The sequence below is a fragment of the Ischnura elegans genome, chromosome 1, assembly GCF_921293095.1.
Source record: "Ischnura elegans chromosome 1, ioIscEleg1.1, whole genome shotgun sequence".
Taxonomy (NCBI): domain Eukaryota; kingdom Metazoa; phylum Arthropoda; class Insecta; order Odonata; family Coenagrionidae; genus Ischnura; species Ischnura elegans.
In genome coordinates, this window is record NC_060246.1 from 168,367,760 (window position 1) to 168,390,392 (window position 22,633).

The window sequence follows — 22,633 nt, forward strand, 5'->3', positions numbered from 1 at the left end:
ATGTGCCTAGCACGCGAGGGTCCAAGCGAAAGCCTGAGGCGATTGCCAAATACAACATGAACATGAGTGCAGTTGATCATTTTGACCAACTCTTGTCTTATTACCCTTGCGTGCATATATCCCTTAGGGGGTATGAGAAGCTGGCAATTCATCTAATTAAAATGATGGCTGTAAATACTTTTATTTTGTATAACAAATTTAGTAGGGCTAAGAAAAGCCTACGTGATTTTAGGTTAGAGTTAATTGAATCCCTACTCAAAATAGGGTCATGGCCGGCCCTTCCTATTCCCATAACTACCTCCCACTTCCCTGCCGGAGAGAAACACAAGAAGCAGAAAAGTTGCAGTGTGCCTTAGTGAAGGCATCCGTAAGGCAGTGGCTACAATTTGCCCAGAATGTGAAGGTCAACCAGGGCTCTGTGCAAGGCCTTGCTTTGCCAAATATATAATAAAAATTTGTAAGAGTGTTTATAGAAATTTTTCAATAACTCTAGGTGACATTTGCTTTGATTTTTAAAAAATGTTTATTCCATGAATTTATATATTTTCTTCCTGTTCATTGTGCGTTCGACTTCTGTGACTTTAAAAAAAATTAAATCTACGCCCTTTAAAACAAGAAATTACACGAAAAGACTAATTCCAAGATATTTTCGTCATCAGTGTAAGTTACCAATGGTAGAAGAAGTATTATAAAAAGAAATATGAGTGGTTTACTACTTCATACAAGTAAAATTACATGTGTGTAATGCAGGTTGCGTGAATTGCCAATTACAGGCGGTCCTCGACTTTCGTACACTCGACTTTCGTACAATTCGCACTTTCGTACGTTCAAAATTGACACCTTTTACTCGACTTTCGTACGCTAAATTCGGACTTTCGGACGCTGGTCCGTAATTTTTTTAAAATTCCCGCTATGTTTATTGCGCATCCCAACATTCAATTGTTTCAAATTGCAGTATCGGAAGTATATGCGAACAATATGAACGTATATAATGAAGGAAATTGTTGGTAATTGACTCTGATCTAGGTGATTTATTTGGGAGAGAGACTGCCTGCTATAGGCTCCTTTATCAAGAGAAGAGGAAAGCCTTCATTGAAGATATTTTTCAAAAGAAGTTGACTAGACATCATCGAATAGCTTTCAATAAAACTATAGTAAGACCTTCTTTCTAATTGTGTTTTTTTTTTTTGAGTGCTGTGTAATTCATGTAAACCTTCAGCAACGATATTGCACGAAATATCACCCGAATTCCGTTTGTCTTTTGTCTTTTTTGAATAACATGCGGAATATACGCGATCACGAATGTCACCTGCCAAATATCGAATTTTGGTGTAAAAATTAAAAGGTATCCAGAGTGCGGGTTCAACGAAAACATTTTTTTATGCTACTTGATATGTCCTTTTCTATAGTGGACGTAATAAGTGGAATGTCAACTTAAATGCCAAGAGGAAGTTTCACTCGATAGCCAACGGAGTTCTTGTTTTTTAAACATATATTTGCATTTTCTGCGTATTTTCGAAATAAATTAGATGATTTGAGGAGTTTTATTAATATATTATTAAAATTAAGTCAATTGAAATTAACTCCGTGAAAAAAAGGTTTTAGTACGTAAATTCCGCTCTTTTGGAACGTAACCCCTAATTAGTATGGAAGTCAATGGTTCGACTTTCGTACAATTCGACTTTCGTACAAGTTTTCGGGAACGCATTGTGTACGAAAGTCGGGGACCGCCTGTACTTGTGACGGGTGCATACATGTATGTATGCCATTAATGTTTTTTTACAAATTGCGTCAAATGGAAACAAAAAATATTGCAAATTCTCTTGTATAACTTCCAACACCACCCTTATGAAGGAGAATCGCCCGTCTGTCACTGGAGGTTACGGCGAAAATATCGTCCGCATTGAATGTGTTAACGGTATGGGAGTGTGAAACCCTCTTCAATTAGGTACCTGTGATATGTTTACGTTGCAATCATGTACTCAATTGGAGGCAAGAAAATGAGGCCGAATAATCTTATTAATTAGCAAAACCGCAGATGAAGTGTTACCTCCAGAGAAACATAAATTTGCATTCCTGTGATTTCTTGTGGCAAGAGACAACACGATTTGTTGAAAAGATTGGGGAACGGTGTATGCATTCGCATTGCAATACAGGCTGCATGATTTTTCTTCACTTAATGTTTTGCTTTCCCATTTTTTATTACAACACTGGAAAATTTTTGTATTTAATTCCATCTAATGGTGCTAAGCTATTCCGGAGTCAAAAGAAAGTGTTGTACATTTCACGTCTTGAATTTGATTTTGATGATTACGTGACGACTGACATTGCGAGTTATTATCCAAGGGCATTCACTTCAACTCCCATTCAGTTAAAAATGAAAGCATTCCACTTCGTAGAAATAAGCTACTAGCTACTCACGGTCCAACCAAGCTTCATTGAAACCCACCGAGACACGAGTTGTGTCAGTTTTGATCAGCTCGCTACGTAAGCAGCTTTCCCCTAGCCCCTTCGATTAATCCCACAGAACAAGACAACACGTGCTGCTATTACCATCATTCTGAGTCACCACTTATGTCCATACAGAAAAACAATTATCTTTCTTGGATAACCTTGGAAACGAAAATTTTGGTTCAGGAAACTTTTTAATGGCGCATTTGGGTGTTATTTCGCTGGAGCGATGGAAAATACAAAGTCTGCATTATTCAAGAAAATCTTCCGTCAAAATTTTGGAGGAGTTGGAGCTGCTGACCGAAGAGGTTACCCGAGAAAACTTGACGAGTGCGTGTGAAATGTCCTCAAAGACACTTCACTGGGAAGCATTATAGTATTATGTACAAATGTGAATTATTGTCACTTCCTAATTCAATCATCAGACACCTTGAAATAAAACCTTTTTATAAAAATTAGAGATGGGACGAATAGCAGATTTCTCGAACTCGAATATCGAATTCGAATATTAAATCATGGCTCGAATATCTCAGATTTCAAATACCTCGAATACTAGAATTATGCAAAACATAATACATAAATGTTATTTTTCTATTTCACTTGATGATTGTATAATAAAAAGGAGTATATGAAATACATTTTTAAAATTAGCTTTTTTATTCTGAACAAATTCCCCCATATTGATTGTTGTTGCTCTACATCAGCTATTTTCGGTTGCACTTTTTCGAAGGTATCTGTTTTTGTTGGGTGACATTGCTTAGACAGACTTGTCATCTCTAAAGCCAATTAATATTTTATCATCTCAACATAATTTGAATCTTGAAATACACTGATTTTGAATTGTGGATCAAGAATTGTGGCAAAAGTGAATAATTGTTCTTTTTCCAGAATTTCATACCGACAATTAATGGAAAACAGCAAATTATTGACGAAACCTTGTAAATGACTTAGTGAAAACTTTTTAGTTTTTAGGAAATCGATAATGCTATTTATAAGAGGGAAAACTTAAGAAAGTGTGACTGCACTTCCACTTGCAAGAAATGTTGCTCCTTCAAAAACATCCAGAGCATTAATCGATTGCTTGATAGCATCGCACTGTGGTGGAGTTATGTCTACATTAAAACTCAGGTTAGAGGCAGCTAATGTTACTTCTTGCTTCTGTTCAAGAAGGCGCCTCATCATTTTCAAAAGGAAGTTCCATCTTGTGGGTTCATCCTGTGCTTAGATTGAAAAGTGGTGAAAATAATTTTTTGAATGTTGGTGTAATGTTGGTATGCCCTCAGCCAGGGGCTCACAGCACGGTCGTTGAAGTCACCATGGAGACCCACTGTTTGCTTCACTATTATTTCAACGAAAATTTAGATCCTTTTTCGACTTTGACGTGCCATTGCAGAGACGTCATTTGGCAGAGAGAAACAAAACTGACGTCAGGGGAAGCCCGTATCCTCTTAGTATTCGAAACGGTGATCATCTTTCTGATGAGTGGAATAGTTCGGGAGCAATAGCTGAATGCACGAGATAAGTTACCCGAAAAGTGGATTTTTTTCTGCCATTGTCAATTTTTTTGTGGGGTTTCGGGGGGAACTCGGGAGAGAAAAAATTTTCAGAGTATTCCCTGAATCATTTTTGGTGCCCCACGTTGAACGATATCTGTATATTCACCACTCCAGGCCCATTTCACATGGATGCGGACGGTCCACGCTACGCACCCAGATAAGGTTCCACTGATATTAATGGAAGCTTACACATGATTGGGGACGGTGCGCACGTGGAGGAGGGAGCCATCCACATGGCCCCTCTGCCCCCCCACGCATCATCCAAATGCATACAGGCCACAGACTCAGTTTGTGCAGATAGCTGATGCGGACCAAGTTTGTTGACCAAGTCAGTATAATTAGAGCGAGCTTGGAGATAGCAGTGTGTCTTTTCGCTATGGATAGTCTAATTGACACTGGGAAAATAACAGAAAAAATTATATTCATCAGCACGTAGTTCAGTGGATATGGTCACTAAAGCGGGTTTTAGTGTTCTTAGTGCCACAATAGAGTTAACCCAAAACCTCGTTTTACGGGCACGTTTCTTCCGTTTTCTCTAACCTGGTATACAGCAATGGCTTGAATTGCACTTGGCTGAGTGACGTTCTTCTACCTTGGCAAGCTACACACAGCTGACATTGTACCTACGTGAACAACAGCGACCACTCTTCGCCCCCCATCCACATCCATGCGAAATAGGCCTTATCTGCGAATTTGATGTAGTTCATCAACTTGCCTAAAACGGATCTGCATGCACTAAGCAACTAGAGTTCTCCACATTATTTCTAGTCAACTACGAACGACGTGTGTGTGACAGTGTATAGCATGAAATTCAAAGTATTCGACATCGTACTTTAAGCATAATTATTCGAGATCTTGAATATTGAATACTTTATAGTATTCAAGGTATTTGAGTATTCATGGATACTATTCGCAGATCTCTAATAAAAATGCACTATTTCATGTCACTATATGGCTACTCTCCAGATGACCTCAACAAATTCTTTATTGAAACAGTTGAGAACATTACTTCAACCACACCCTCTGATAACATTAAAGCTATGTCTCTGTTAAGCAAACACACAATTGATAAAAGGTACTTTAAGTGGAAATGGGTAACACCATATGAGATCTTTAAAGTAATAAAATCTCTTAAAAACCCAAGCAGCAAAGACATTTATGGCCTCTCAAATAACCTCTTAAAGACCTTAAATGAATCTCTCATTGAGCCTCTCAGTATAATAATCAATACTTGTCTTCAATCTGGTGTCTTTCCGCATCATCTTAAATACTCAAAAGTAACTCCTGTATACAAAAAAGGCCCTAAAGAAGATCCTAACTCATATCGCCCTATTTCTGTCATACCAATCATTGGTAAAGTCTTTGAGGTAATTATTAAATCTCAGCTATATGACTATTTAGAAAGTAATGGTTTTTTCAGTTCATCTCAGTATGGTTTCCGTAAAGGTAAAACCACCACAAAAGCTCTACAATTTATCACCAATATTATCCACAACTCTTTTGAAGATCAATCATCAGTGGCTTTAACCCTATGTGATCTCACCAAGGCTTTTGATTGTGTCTCTCACTCCATATTACTTGAAAAATTAAAATACTATGGTATCTCAGGAGTTGAGTTGTCTCTTTTCCGATCATATCTAGTTAATCGTCAACAATTTGTTGAAATGGAGGGAGTGCAGTCCTCCTCCCTCCCTACCCAATACGGTGTTCCCCAGGGGTCTGTCCTGGGACCCATTTTATTCTTAGTAATGATCAATGATCTACCATGCAGTATACCTTCAAAATCCATTCTTTATGCTGATGATACGACCTTAATAGATGTCTGCAAAACTACTACCTATGCTGCTCAAAGTGCAGACAATCATCTAGTATTGGCCAATGATTGGTTTAGATTCAATGGCTTTATACTTAACATAGAAAAAACTCAAAAGCTTATCTGTAACCTGAAGCCTACCAACAAAGTCAAGCCAACAAAGTTACTTGGGTTTTATCTGGACTCTAAACTCAGTTGGAGCTATCACACCACTGAGGTTAATAAAAAGCTTTCCAAAGCTCTCTTTATTTTAAGAAAGCTAAGTCCGATAGTCCCTTCTGATTATATGCAATCTATATATTATGCTTTTTTTAACAGCCACATAGATTACGGCCTAGAAATATGGGGTAGTGCCCCTGATATAAAATCAGTGTTTCTTTTGCAAAAAAAGGCAGTTAGAATACTAACTAATTCTCCATCTCGTGAACACTGTCGCCCTCTATTTATTAGATGGAACATTTTAACTATTTACAGTATGTACGTGTACATAGTTTTACTATATATGAAAGAAAACCTTGATCTTTTCCCTATAAGAAGTACAATTCATGACCATAGCCTAAGAAATAAGAATTCCTTATCACTAAATCAGTGCAGATTAACCAAAACCCAATTCTCCATACATAATTTAGGTATCAAGCTATTTAACCATCTCCCTATCTCAGCCAGAATGGCTAGCTTGACCAAATTCAAGACTGTGATTCACTCATGGCTAGCCTCACAGCCATTGTATTCTGTCAGTGAATATTTTACTCTTAACACATGTGATATTGTATTCTAATATATTCATATACTTTCTATTATATTTCATTTATTTTTATTAATTGTACACTGCCTATGAACCGCGACTATCTTTTCTTGTACATTCTATATGTATGTGCAATTGAATTTCATCTGTGACGAGGTCTGTGTATCGAATGAATACTATTGACCAATAAAGATTATTATTATTATTATTATTACTTACATATGTATTTTCACATTTCAGACTTGTGCAGTTGACATCTTTTCTCTTGGCTGTGTCTTCTACTATGTTTTAAGTGGTGGTACGCATCCATTTGGAGACTCAATCAGAAGACAGGCTAACATTTTAGTATCCGATTACTGGTGAGTACATCATGAGTGACGTGATACTTTTATTGTTGCCTTTGTTCCTTATTCCTGTTATGTATTAAGATCATAAGTGTGGGAAACGTGATTACCATGATGAATGGAGTGTCCTTTGGGTTGGAAATTCTCAACGATTGAACAGAGCTCTCATCTGGAGTGATGCACAGAATAATCTAGCTTTTATTTTCTTTTTTCGTTTTTGGGATGAAATCGCCTAGGGAGTTATCGAACAAGTCTTATTTATTATTTTGACATTTTTTTTTACTTTTTGCTTTTTGAAATGGCATAGAAGATCAATAACTCAGAACACATGAGACAAGGCCTATTTCCAAATTTAGATTCTTCTGGTGTTTAGATTCTTTCTTTTCGGCGAGCAATTTAACCAACCATGCAATTGCCGTTATTGCCTGGTTGATAAATGAAAAAAAATAGCTCAAAGAGTAGAACAATCGCTCCTCTTTGAACTTCTGCTCGTTTGCAGAAATACTCGTATCAATTTTAGCCAGAGACATCTGCAGGGTGGTGGCTCTTCATTGGCATTCTTCCACGAACGCAATACGCACTGGTATCTTTGACTCATACACTGGGTGATTCGTCTTCTCGTAATGGTTTGCTCTTCCCTTCCTCGTCCTAGTGCCAGGCAATGTATGTGATTATGAAATTCGATCTAATGGTGATAAGTCATTCCTAAAACTCTGGTTACTAGGTACCTTATCTTTCGTATCTTGAATTTGACTTCAGTGATTATGTGAGGACTGGCAATAGGAGTTACAGTAAACTCTTGATTTTACGAAGCAGGATTTTACGAAGTTTTCGATTATACGAAGTGATATTGCGGTCCCGGTGAAAAGCCTATGCTAAATACATGGCGCTATTCGATTATACGAAGTTTCGATTATACGAATTTTTTTGAATTTACGAACCTCGGCTCGGTCCCTAGGAACAAATGGCATTCGTTTATACGAACTACGGCGAAAAATTTGTCAACAAAACTAGTTACGCCGGCGTAAGTAGCTAAAAAATCAGCGCTTCCAACTGTGGTCCATCAAAAGTGCGAAATCGTAAATGATAATGCAACTTTGGAGAGAAATGGGTCGCCAAAAACCTCACTGTGGGAATTTAGGGGGAGAAGGAGTTAAGTTAAAATATCGCGGCTGACATTATGCCCCTATTTACGTGCCTGTTCGTAAACATAGCATCGACAATAATTCGTAGTTTAACATGTCAGGAAGGTCGCGCGGAGTATTTCGTACACCCCTAATTAACCCTTTGCACTGCTGTGAACGTACTTCGAAGACTACTTGACTACTTTTCGCCGAAGCACTTCGAAGGGTCCCTAATCCGGGACCCTTTCCTCGACGAGCTCACCCTCACTGGCCCCTGAAACCTGGCTATTTTTTAATGCATTACCTGACGCAACCCTGGGTTTCAAAGGGCAAAGGTGCCATGGGGGGAAAAAGAGTAAAGTGCGTGTTACTGTGGGGCTGTGCGTCATCCAAACGGGCACGGACAAAATAAGCCCGTTGTCATTGGGAAATTTGAAAGGCCACGGTGCTTAAAACATGTAAAATTGGAAGCCCTCCCCGTTTTTTACCATGCAAATAAAAACAGCTGGATGACCCGAGAAATTTTCCAGCAAACGGTTATACTTCTACAGAGAAAAATTGCTGGAGAGAACAGCAAAATTGTTTTAATAATGGATAATGCCACCGTTCATAAATACGTGGATGATCTAAAATTGGCTAATGTTCGAGTCCTCTTTTTACCCCCGAACTCGACTAGCAAGTCCCAGCCCTTGGACCAAGGCATTATCCAAGATTTTAAAGTCCTGTACCGGAAGAAGCTTGAGCGGTATTACTTGCGATGGATCGGTATGTATACATTCATCTATTTTGCTCATGTGCGTTTGGATATCGATTTAGATATTTTTATTCATGATTATCATTCTTTCAAATCTATTTGCTACTTTTATAAATGGGAACAGAAATTAATAACATCCCGAAATGGACGTTGATACATGCAATCCGCGCCATAATATCTTTTCGTGTATATATTGGCCTTTGTGAATGAACAACTTAAATATCTTAAGTATTGGGCTCTATTTACCGCCAATTTATATTTCAGGCTTCTCGTAATGAAGACGCACTTCCAAGTCTAACCATGAACTTTCTTCTCACGCGCTTCCCCGTTCTCCCATGCTGGGGTTCTGTCTTTCAAAAGCCTTTGTCCCTTCCCTCCTGCCGCCTTTGGCTGATCTTGCTGACACCCACCTTACGCATCCCAAACCCCTCCTTCCCCAGCATTTCCCATTCACTCCCTCCCTAAGGTGACTGAGCTTGTGCGTCGCAAAAAAATACGGCCCCCAAAATTAGACTGAGGCAGAGCTGAAGGCCATTTCCCCACCCTTCTTTGTCCTGCCCCCTTCACCAGTCCTTGTGATGACCACACTTCTTCCCTCAGGCGATCCCCATCCCACTCTTATTCACCCCACCCACTGGGAACGTTCCCCGATTGTGGAGAAGGGCATGGTTCATCTTTACCTGCAACGGGGGGAAGTTATTAACCGGAGAGAGGCGGAAGAAGTATCTTCCACTATCGGGAAAATGGTGCCGCGCTTATAATTGTCTCTCTTCTTCTCAGCTGGCTTTTCAATTGAAATTATTTTCTTTGCTCTTTCCACACTATATTTATTTACGATTATGGCGCGACTATTTTTTAGTGCTTAAACTAAGAAAATATTTTCTCTATGTCAATGATCCTTTGCATAACTTTCAATACGGCGGAGAAAGGAACACGAAAACTAAATGAGGTGACGGTACAGGTTTTTGCGTGTCATTTTTTGGGAATTCACGCTAGTGAACCAATACTTAACCACGTTGAGAAATGATAAAACGTCTCTTGTAGGAAAACAATCAATGTGGATAATAACGTTTCTATCTATATTTCTCCGATACTGTAAGATGTTACTCCTGTCGTTTTCCGGTTGGAACCTTGCTCCTGTCGGCATAAAAGGAGAGAAACATACTTTATGAACAGGTCACCTCACACCCGGTATGAAGAATACAGTCCTGATGAAGAATTAAGTCTTTTATGGCAACGTCTGCGAAGATGATGGAACACAGTAGTCGGACGGAGAACTCAAACAGAATTTACTTCAAATATTCGCCAGAAGATAATCACATCCTACGTTATTTATGATCGTAATGAGGAACTTGCATGGGTCGTAGATTGCTCTAAAAACTATTTTGAATAAGTCAAATGGATACATTAGCTCGCAAAAATACCTTCAGTTTCTCCATTAAACATCAAAAGAAATAAAAAAATTGCATTTAAAATCGAGAAAAATTTCTCTGAGCCGACCACTGCGCGAAGACACCCGAGCGTTGCCGAGGCCAGGCGTGACGTCATAGGTGCCTAAACAACCGTAGGGAGTAGGGAAATACGCTGAGCGCATGGTGTAAAATTTGTTTTGAGGGAGTATATAGCTGCTCATCGTCACTTTATTTTGTTCTGTTATTCTTGGGAAAGTTTTCCTATTGCTATTGTGCCTAGATTATTACTTGGGATATTAATAATGCGGCATCGGGATGATGAAGTACAAGCGTTTCACTTCGTGTGTTTTGGTTATCAGAAAAATGGATGATAACGTTGCCACTCGTTCGAATAGTACACCTGAAATTCATCTACGTCTACATAATACCCCGCCAGCCGCCTAAAAGGCGTGTGGCATGGGGTGTTAGGACACCAGCCTTTTTTTAGGACACCAAAAATTGATGCCACGACCCTCATGGAATTTGTTAAGACAAATTATTGCTATACGTCGGCGGCAAATCGAGTTGTAAAAGAAACTTGTAATACTGGAGGATAACGATCGTAAGCTGTGCTGTTGAATTTGGCAACGCCGGATTAACGGAGAAGGTAGTCCTATCCGTCCTACGGTACGATAATTCACAGCAAAACAGTCTGCACACAATCCACATGTGAGATCGCGAATCGGTTCCGCTGCCAACACACACACAAGTTACAACCTATTTCAATAATATAGGTAAATCCATAAACAATATACTAGCATATACCATAAAAATATAGTGGGAAATAGGCAAATACTCTTATCAAAAACTGGATGTCACTATCACATTCTTATATTCGTCACGTACAACTTACAATAACAGAACTCGTTATGATGAATACAGCTATTTATTCACTGATTTAAACCCTTAAATTAGCCCACACAAGTGACACAGGTGACATTTCTCACTACTATTCGTTGAAATAATGGAATAACAAACTTCACACACAGTTTTTATTTCAATAGCGTGATCGTGAAATGTCATATCTACGGTGAACAACGGAGATTAGCACGCCACTGACAATTTTTACACTACTGTTAGACATTTATCGATAGCGTAATAGCACTTTTTACAATTCAATCACGATGGAACACTGATAACTCTTGGCCGATATTTTTCAACCTTGTCAAACTTTGAGCATTACAACCACTGGCACTGTGATTATTAGCAGTAGCTTAACGGGAGATGTCACGTTGAAAATAACACTATTTTGGCACCAAAATGTTCATAGATGTCTCCAATCAGCGAGCAAAAGTTGCATTGACCTGAATTCACCCCATAATACAAGCACAGACAGTCCTAAACGACGAATTCTCCGGTACCTACGAATAAACGGATGAAGTTATTGTATATAAAAGCTAAGCGGGCATTAGTAAACGTCAAAATCGTTCTAATTACATACTTAAATGAATGATATGCCGTCGATAACATCAACTTACAATTAACGTATCCCCCTTCCAATGGCCGTGGCTCAGACTCCTACAACGATGTTATTTAGGTATTATCAAATTTTTGGTTTAACTGCTCCAGTTTTATATTTTATGCCCTTACTCAGATATTAATATTATAAATAATGCAAAATACGAGGGCTTCCAAGCCTCTATCGTCGGATATTTATCTTTAAATAGAAAATAATCAACACGTCTAACAAACGAAGCTCCCACAACTGCTGGCAACTATTACAAACAATCACAACAATAGCTTCGCGTGATGTTTAGGCACCTTTGACGTCATCGAGGCTTCGTCGGCAGTGGCTTGGGGGGTGAGGGAGTTTTTCCCGCGCTTTAAAATTCGTTATATTTATCATTAAATATCTCGCGAAGGAAAACTCAGATTTACATGCGGTTTTCTTTGTTGTATTCAGAAAATAATTTTCTGTCCGCTTATGAAATAAAAAAAAATCATGCAAGTTCCCCATTGAATCTCAGTGAAAATAGAGCACATTCTGCTGAAAATACGAAGTAACTCGAAATATTAACTTACGAAGGTTATTTTGAAAACAGGCTAAGACCCTTGTTTTTCTTTTTTTCTCGTCACTGAGCGATAGAGGGCGACATAAATGGCGGTTAGGCCGGCTGCCGCTAAAATTCCGTGGGTGTCAGAAACAAATATCTATCTTTTGCATACTTAATAGTAGCTATTGGCTCCTAACCACAAATTTATTACTGTAAATTCTTTTAATAAACATTGCAATTCATTATTTGATTACGTTTTCTAAACTGGTCGGGAATTTCTTAAGCGATCGTTGATGTTGAAGTATGAACAAGAAATGGGAATTTTATGGTGGTATAATTATTTAACGATTTTTCACATCATAAATCGATAGCAAAAAGCCTTTTCTATGAATTATACCGAGAATAACCACCGAAAACATTTAAATAAGACCACTAATGACAAAAAACGGCGGAAGAAACAAAAGCGAACATTTTTTTCGTGACTTATGAAAAAGGTTTGAATTTACGAAACTCGATTTTACGAAGTACCAATTTTCCGGTCCCACTGACTTCGTAAAATCAAGAGTTTACTGTATTCTCTGAGGGCTGCTACCACAATGCTTTTCTGGGAATTCTTTTCATTTATGGCTTAGGCTGCCCTCTAGACCTTCTTAAAGGGGAAAATTTTTTTTGCATGTGATACCGTTTGTAAATGAAGATTATATTTTTTGTTCGCAGAAAGGTGTTCCAATCGTTACAGACTCTTAAATCCTCAAAAAAATGGCAGCTCCTCATTTAGTGTTTAAAATTTTATCCTCCTGGGAAAACTTTTAAGCTGGATTCTACTACACATAAATTTCCCGTATTTTCCAATGTTTTTTTAATTTCCTTTATATTTCTCGCATTCCCTGTATTGATTGATACCCAGTGCATTCCACATAGTCGTGGTCAACCACCAAAGAATTCCATATTCCTGATTTTCTCATTTTAAGACTCTCATCTATTTTACTTTCAATTTGCTGTAATTTTTTCCTTTATCTTTTTATTGATGAGTGGGATTTAGTCATCAAAACCTTGATTTGAGAGGTTTCGAGACAAAATATTCCTGAGATTTCAACATCCAAATTACAATGAATGATGAATGCCAATCATTGTTTAACGTCACTTACTGTTCGTGAGAAATGTGACGGTAAAGGAAATGATGTTAATCAAAGCATGAAATCCCATTAAAAACAATGTAAAAAGTGAATATCAGTTCCAAAATTTTGCCCTTAGGTACTATATAAAAAAATTGTAATGTATTATTTCTGGTTTTTTTACGATGGGTATGCCAAATTATGGTATAAGGATTAGTTCCTGTCTTCATCAACAATGACAGCAGCAGTGATGTGAATCCCTCTCCATTTTTGTATGATCTTCCCGCACTTGCTTTATAGCCTCGGTTACTGTAGTCGCCAGGGCGGGCAATGCCTGGTTATCTTTATCGATAAGATATCGGTGCAATTACTAGAAACATAGTTATTGTGAATGAAGCAAAAAAGTGATAAATTGTAGCATAAAAATGAAATGAATTTTTAGGTTCCTAAAAACCATAACTAGCCAAATTTATTCAAATATTTAGCAAAATTCCAGTGTCCGTAAATTCCTCAACGAGGGTAGAGCTCAGCCTGAATTAGTCAAAGGCATTTCACACATTCAGCTTAGGGTAGGGGGGTTTCCTTTCTCTGGGTGAGAGAGTTCTTTCAATCATGCATCCTATCAGGTATGACAACGCAAGGAGAATATGGGCTTCCTCAGTGCTGAACATTATTTTCAGTCCCAAAGCTGTATTTGGCAGTAACTGTGGAATATTGTTTTGCCCATGGCAATTAATGTGAATTTTACTGCTGTTCATAATCAGGATTGAATTATTCCACCACTGAATATTTGAGGAATTTTATTGCAGCGATTTTGTGGCTCATTTGTTACCTATGAAGGTGAAGTCATGCTATGATATGCTGCTCGTGTGGTGTTTTTTCTTGCAGCATCAGCCATCTTGATGGAGACTCGGAGTACCTTTCAAGGCAACTCGTTGAGAAGATGATCAGCCACAACCCAAGTGAGCGCCCTTGTGCAGAAGCGGTGCGCACGCATCCCCTCTTCTGGAGCAGAGCTAAAGTGATGTCATTCTTTCAGGTGAGAGCGCAATTGAGCTTCAGAAGCTTCACAGAAATGGAAGGGTGTTATTTGAGAAAAGCTCATTCAACATACTCATTTCGTTCATATCTGCATGGTACATATTTTATGCTTTCAATCATGCAAAATCCCTGGGTAAATGCCCTAGTCCTCATAGGATGTCTTTTTTATAATTAAGAAATGATGCGGTAATAATGCTCTTTTAAGTAAAGGAGTTGGCAGTAATTAGGTGACGTGAAATTTTTGCCTTGGTGGCAGCCATGTAAGCTATTAATTCTTCATTTTTTGCGTGTGCCATGTTATAACACATTGGCTATGTGATATTTGGTTTCCATCATTTCCTGTGCCTTAACATCAAGGGCCATTGGGGTCCGGTGGAGCGGGGCAGCTTCAATTGGACCCTGGAATGCCCCTGGAGCATGAATTGCAATGGAGGAACATCGTTTGTCCCCAACATGCTGTTTGTTGGAGAGTCCCTTGCCTGCCATCGGCAAGATTCTTTTTCCTCAGATAATCAAATATGATTTATTTTAAGGATGAGTCGATTCTGAAATTTTTTTCAGTTCTCGGTACACGGTTCCAAGGATGAACTCTTATTATCTGAATTAATGGTAAATTTAAATGAGTAACTACAAGAAATGAATGAAAATAATTTCACTTAAGATGTAAATTAGCAGGATAGCTCTGTAAAAAAAAACTGATTGTATCCATAGTTTTATTTGCCAAGAAAAAAAAGTTTAAATAACATGTTGTTAAAGAATGCATGATCGACCAATATGTCACATCACATCAGGCAGCCACTGGTTCTTTATCCAGATTTTGATTTTAAATATTCAACATTTTTATCCTATATGGGTCTAATCTATTATTTTTTTGGCAGAAATATTGCCATGAACAGACGTTCACCGATAACTGTGGTGGTCAATGTTGATTTTGAAGGGCCGCACAGAATATGCTTTGAGTTTACACAGTTTACATACTGCATAGCATCAGGATCTATAGGGAAACTCCCTCAACTTCTGACTTCATCATCTGTTAATTTGTTGTAACTTGTGAGTCAGTTCAAAATATATTCTGTATTCTGCGATGTAGCTTAAATTGTTTCTGAAATTGACTACTCATTCACATGCTTCACTGTACAGCTCTTATAACCTCAACAATAAACTGCTCGACTCACCGGTACAGCGACACCAAGGATAAACTGAGCTACCATGAGCTAAAATTGTAATGCAGTGTTGCATTCTGCAGGATAACCACACCTTTCGATGCCTAGTTGATAGTTCCAATTGGAACGCATCTTTCTCATATGTCGAAGAATTACTGTATAGGTACATGATTCAATTGTAAGAACACTTTCAGATGAATGATTTTCTGCTGGCCAGCGTTGACGGCACCTGGCGTTGCAGAGAGTCTCCGGTCGTCTTGTCTGAAAGCCACCTGAATTTCACGTGAATGGCTGCCGACAAATAGAATGTAGCAAGAAAGCGGACTCAAGGTAGCATTGTCTGTATTACACGCTTTAGATGGCGCATCGCTGGGCCAAATGGGTGCGGTGCCATCAATGGCACAATTCGACTTGTTTTAAGATGTCCATAGAGACTGATGGTTAGTTGAAAGAACGGCGCCGTTTGGTGGAAGGCAGCAGGCAAAAAGTCTGCTGGTTTGAAACAGGAATGTTACTGTGTTGGCGAGAGCGACAAACTGACGAACCCTTAAATGTGCAAGTTAGTGAGCAACTCTCAAAAGAAAAAAAAGTGGAAGCCATGCAATCAGAAAGGAATATACAGGCGGTCCTCGACTTTCGTACACTCGACTTTCGTACAATTCGCACTTTCGTACATTCAAAATTGACACCTTTTACTCGACTTTCGTACGCTAAATTCGGAGTTTTGGACGTTGGTCTGTAATTTTTTTTAAATTCCCGCGATGTTTATTGCGCATCCCAACATTCAATTGTTTCAAATGTCAGTATCGGCAGTATATACGAACAATACGAACGTATATAATGAAGGGAATTGTTGGTAATTGACTCTAATCTAGGTGATTTATTTGGGAGAGAGACTGCCTGCTATAGGCTCCTTTATCAAGAGAAGAAGAAAGCCTTCATTGAAGATATTTTTCAAAAGAAGTTGACTAGACATCATCTAATAGCTTTCAATAAAACTAGTAAGACCTTTCTAATTGTGTTTTTTCGCTTGAGTGCTGTTTAATTCATGTAAACCTTCAGCAACGATATTGCACGAAATATCACCCGAATTCCGTTTGTCTTTTGTCTTTTTTGAATAACATGCGGAATATACGCGATCACGAATGTCACCTGCCAAATATCGAATTTTGGTGTAAAAATTAAAAGGTATCCAGAGTGCGGGTTCAACAAATACATTTTGTTATGCTTCTTGATATGTCCTTTTATTTATAGTGGACGTAATAAGTGGAATGTCAACTTAAACGCCAAGAGGAAGTTTCACTCGATAGCCAACGGAGTTCTTGTTTTTTAAACTTTTATTTGCACTTTCTGCCTATTTTCGAAAGAAATTAGATGATTTGAGGAGTTTTATTAACATATTATTAAAATTAAGTCAATTGAAATGAATTCCGTGAAAAAAAAAGTTTTAGTACGTATATTCCGCTCTTTTGGAACGTAACCCCTAATTAGTATGGAAGTCAATGGTTCGACTTTCGTACATTCGACTTTCGTACAAGTTTTCGGGAACGCATTGTGTACGAAAGTCGGGGACCGCCTGTATATGCATTCTTTAATCATTGCCGACGATTTTGGCTTTGGGTGCCAAAATCAAATCCTCGAGACTGTTCTGCCCCACTTCCTAAGTACCAACTTTATGCGACTGGTTCTCGAAACCGGTTCTACAGCCAAGAACCTGCCGTACCGAGAACGGGGAACTGGAACCGACCAATCTCTAATTTATTTTATTAACATCAGCCTCATGCATATTATATGTCAGTTATGGAGACTTGGACAAATCCTATTAATACATCCATTATTTGTTCTGCTGCCTTAAATAACCTTTTCTGCTTGCTTTTCTTTTATAGCATGCCAAGTATTAAACTAAATGGAGATTGCAGCTTTATTTTCTGCATTTAATTTTTGAAAATTAGGCTTACCTGCAATTTTTCTTTCTGCCAGAGATCACTATTACTCTGTTGTACCAAAAGAGAGATTAGATGCGTTTCAACTGTTTGGCTCGTACAGGGCTAGATTAGCACCTGTAAAAACTGTGGGCAATACAATTAGGGGGAGAGGGAGGGACCTAATACACGTGTGCTTTGCTTGTCGATACGTTAGCATTAAAGCTGAGACATGATAAGTCTTCTTTGACCTCAGGGTAATTGTCAGGGAGGTGAGGAGGAATCCTGCACAGTGTACTGGGGACCATATGGGGTGACTTAGCCTTAGTTTCACTTTGTTGGCTTTGCTTTTCTACTTCTGTCCATCATTCAAGTCTAAAAGAAGTATTCATTTCCTTTTCAACGCATATTTTACAAAGATATTACCGAATAAGTACGTGTGAGAGGCACACCTTTTTTCCCAGAAATTGCAGTCAAAAATGGGGGTGCGTCTCTTACACAAACTTCTTATCTTCCCCCCCTCCCCTTCACCGGTTGCAAGTTCAAGGGGATCTGAGTGGCCTTGGTTTTCAGCGTGAGTCAGTCATCTGAAACCCTAGATCAAAAGCAAGCGGCAAGCAGGGGAGTTTCTCCCTTAGTGGCGCATTTTTAAAATGCTCCGGTATGCTTTTCTTACTTGTAACAATCACGCCGTCACATCGGTACCTCAGAGATGAACATGGAAAAGATCATGCGGGGTTTTTCACTTTGGAGGGCGTACTAAATTTACTGCTACAAGTTAGCATCCCGCAGCATTTATACTGCAAATAGTAACCGCATATCAAAGGTAGAGAAATGGGTAGTTTTGAAGGACAATATGTACCTGGTTAATCATCAGCATCTGTCTTGCCGAGTAGTTTCCATTATGCTAAGGAACTGATTTTTCAAAAATCATCCTCAGATGCTATTTTGAGGATTATTGCAACTGAAAATTATATTGGTGTCAAAACCTGCAGTTTAAAAATTCGAACGAGTGTGTACATTGTTGGACTAAATGGCGGATTGGAAAAATCGTAAATGCTTATAAGTTAAGAGTGCTGAAGGAGAGGTCGAGGGGAAGGAGCATGCTCCCTCCGTCTTTCAAGCAACGAGGCTACGGGCAAAGGAGCAAGGGAAGAACATGTCCGATCTTGCATGTGACATTGTTGTCTTCAAAGCGAAGTGGCAGGCATGTGATACATATGCAGTTTGCATTGCCTGAGGTTTCCAGTCCGTCTTGTCTTGTTTGAATGCGCTCATGCTATGCTTGTTTCTTCCAAAATGGTCCTGTTTGGACTCTGTTGAATATTAGTAGCCTAGTTGTGACTATAAATCTTTGGGTCAATAAATTAGAGATTAAATAACTTAAATTCTGTCAGATATGCATCGCGTCAGGTTTCATTCTTTTTTGAACCTCATGTGTGTCATCATACAATCATACAATTGCTGAAAGCTAACGAGATATCTTTGAGCTCAGTAGGTGACTCACCTAGCATTTGGCCTCCAGAAACTGGGAGAATTGAAGCTGGTAGAGCGAAAAAGGTCAGACGGTGAGATGGGGTAGGGATGAAACACATTTCCATTGTTCCCGTGTTACTTGATATTTTCCTTTGAGGCGAGTGATTTATGGTTTGTAGGGTCTCGGAAAGGGAAAAAAACGGCATTGGCTGATGGAGGACCGAGTGTGGTTCCTGTGGTTATTATCCTGTGGCGCTGAGATTCCCCTGATTGTTGTCCATTCTTTAGGGAAGGTTCATGCTATGCACCTGTCGTGTTTTGCTTTAAAATTTTCCACAGCTGCAATTATATTGCAATACTCATACAAGAGCTTTTAAACAAAATTGTTTGTGAGTAGGACAAGCATCGTAGAGCAATGGTGTATGCAAAGTGAGGATCGGAACTCTTTCTACTTTCTCTTATGGGACGTTGCATTCACGAAAGCATTGATTTAAAATTTTGGATTCATATTCTTCGACGAATTTGGATCTGGAGTGTAAGGTGAAGGATATTATCCATGGATATATGGATCCGAGGTATCCAATCCGACTATCCCTAGTAAGCATCATAAGGTTAAGACTACAAGTGAATACCCACACCACGCACTGTACACATCATGTAAATTTAGCTGAAAAAAATGCAGTGTAAATTTAGCTGGAAAATAATGCCATGTAAATTTTTAGTATTGAAAGAGAAAATTTTGATAACTATCAAAGTCCAGGCATACGTCTGCAAAACCATGCGATAGGATTAAAAAAATGCTGCAAAATATTTTTTCTTTAGTTTCGATTCTCAAAATATTGGTCTCTTACACGTGTTTATACGTTACTTTTCCCTTGCACAAATGCTTTGAAATTTGTTGATAAACATTCTTTGCCATGAAATAATGTACTGAATATTTTAAAAGAATTTTATTCATGAAAAAATCAACTTTTTATGTTTAAATAGAGTTTATTTGATGCTATAATAAAATGAAATTAGCAGATTTTCTGACGAAATTTGAAGACTTGCGCATGGGGATTTGGAAGCTGTGTGTTGCAGGAGTGTAGCCACTGGCAAAACCAATTGGAAAGACAAACGGGGCTTTCGTTGGTTATATACAATAAAAATTGATTTTATTCTATTGACTAAGCAACAGTATTTGTGGGAGTAAAATTAAAAATTGCTGTTATATATGGCCAAAATTTACTATGTTATTACATTCAAGCAACTGTTATTGAGGAATAAAATATTTTAGTATCCAGCATGTCCATGCACTCTACCCCAAGCACCTTGGAGTAAGCTCATGGGCTGCAGTCACAGTCATGGGCTGATTGCACCTCTTCCAGAACGGCTCATGTGGTAGCCACTGCCTAGCGCACTCCCACTGGTGTGTGGAGGGCAGCCACCTGCTTTTGGCTCTCCCACCACAGTTGGGGACTATGCTAGAGGTCCTTTCTTGTGATCGGATAGCGATGGCACCAAGCCTGCGGAAAGGCATGATTCTCACGAGTGCTTGTGTTGTTGCAGGACGTGAGCGATAGGGTGGAGAAGGAGGACCAGAGCAGTGTGGTGCTGAGGGCGCTGGAGCGTGGTGGGTGGCCGGGGGGGACTGCTTGGACTGTTGTGGGTCGGGGCGACTGGAAAAGCAGCATTGACCCTGAGGTGTCAGAGGATCTGCGCAAGTACAGAAACTACAGGGGGAACAGTGTACGGGACCTTCTACGTGCGCTGCGCAACAAGGTGAATGAAATTGTGATATAATTAACCGTTTTGTGGAGTGCTTAGATTCTGCATTTGGATTGGCCGGATTCGAGATGCTCCTTTTCATTGATTCGTTACATCTATGAAATATATTTCTGCATGTTGAATGTAAAAATGAGAAGTATGTATGCCAACCTTAGCCATTGTCTGTTATATTTTTCAATCTTTCTTTGTCTAGAAACACCATTACAGGGAACTTTCAGTTGCTGCCCAAGAGAAACTCGGCTCTGTGCCAGATGAATTCATCAACTATTGGACCTCTAGGTTCCCACTGCTGCTACCTCATGTATGGCACTCTATGCTGTGTGTCAAAGATGAACCGATATTTCGGCAATATTACAGTAAAAATTACCAATTTATCCATGTAAGTATCATCTCTGGAGAATAAATTAAGTATGGAAAATAATTTATAATAATAATATAATAATGATGATGATGATGAACTGTCTGTTGACGAAAACAGCGCACTGCCGATTACCCAAATGGAAAGGGGCTAATGATGATGGGGAGAGGCGGCACGAATAATCGGAAAACACAAATAATCCAAAAATTACTTCAATTTTGTGTTACATATTTTCATAATTTACGTATATCAAACACTCATTTACGTATTACTTATGCACATGGTCTATTGGAATTATTTTGCAACATTACGAAACATTACGCGCATGGAAAGCTCTGTAAAAAAAAATTTAAGATCGTTTCCATAATTTTATTTGCCAAGCAAAATACAGTGGAACCTCGTTAAAGCGAGTACGGGCTATAGCGAGACCCCCGATAGTACGAGATATAGCCGATGCCCCGTCAATAGACCCTATAATAAGCATGTTAAAAATTTCGTTTTTACGAGACCCTTTTGGTGTTGGCTCTCGCCATAGCAAGGGTTTCACCGCCGGTAAGACTTACATCAAGACCCCTTAATCTCTGTAATTGCTAGCGATCTGTTTGCCGTGGTAAACTCGGTGTATTATTTCAAATACGTCGCGAGCGTAACACTGAGAAAGGAACTTTTTTTTAACAACGGCAATTTTAATCACATCATTTTTCAAGCTTAGCAAACTTTTTACTGTAGATAATGAAGATATTACATTATCTGATAGAATAAGTCTTCCAAGGCAGGAACGTTATACAACCTTCTACCGTTTTCGACTGCAGAAACAAATGCAATACGTTATTTTACTTCAATGCCGCTTAACGTACAGGAACAATAAACATACACCAATGGAAAATTTTGAGGCATTAAATAACTGCGATACGGTTTTATCAGTTAATTTTTGAATTTTCAGTGGAAAATACCAAAAAAATAGAATGATTACGTAAATGCACTAAGTAAGTGCATAGAAAAATGGCTTCGACGGTTGTGCATTGACATAATGATTGACAAAACAATGCTTTGCGTGATTTTTATTCAGTGCGACGCTTATAAATTGTTTGAATAATTAGTCATTGTTTGAGTAAGGAAATAAAGTGATGCAAAAAAACATCACCTTTCGTCTGGTCTTATGCTTGCGTTTATCGGATAGATGTTTATCTGTCGCCGCACCACTCCTGTTCCTATATAACTGTTCGCAACAGGTGTATTGGCTATTATTTGCTCCACCTCCGGTAAAGCGACAATTCGCTATAGCGAGTGTTTATTGGTACACCGTGGGGTGTCGTTTTAACGAGGTTGCACTGTAGTTTAAATAACATGTTTTTAAAGAATGCATGATCGACCAATTTTTCACTTCACATCAGGCAGCCTCTGGTTCTTTCTCCTGGTTTTGATTTAAAAAATTCAACATTTTTATCCTATATGGGTCTAATCTATTCTTTTTTTGGCAGAAATATTGCCATGAACAGACGTTCACTGATAACTGTGGTGGTCAATGTTGATTTTGAAGGGCCGCACAGAATATGCTT

The 22,633-nt window shown here is 38.7% G+C and overlaps 1 protein-coding gene across 1 annotated transcript in view; it reads left to right on the forward strand.

Annotated features, from left to right (window-relative positions):
* The window catches only part of LOC124173484 (serine/threonine-protein kinase/endoribonuclease IRE1), a 113,934-nt gene that overhangs the window by 69,501 nt on the left and 21,800 nt on the right, over positions 1 to 22,633 (forward strand). The window contains exons 13-16 of the mRNA XM_046552944.1: positions 6,806 to 6,924; positions 14,236 to 14,386; positions 20,498 to 20,710; positions 20,910 to 21,095. Coding sequence (XP_046408900.1) covers positions 6,806 to 6,924; positions 14,236 to 14,386; positions 20,498 to 20,710; positions 20,910 to 21,095 — 669 coding nt within the window. The remainder of the gene's footprint in view (positions 1 to 6,805; positions 6,925 to 14,235; positions 14,387 to 20,497; positions 20,711 to 20,909; positions 21,096 to 22,633) is intronic.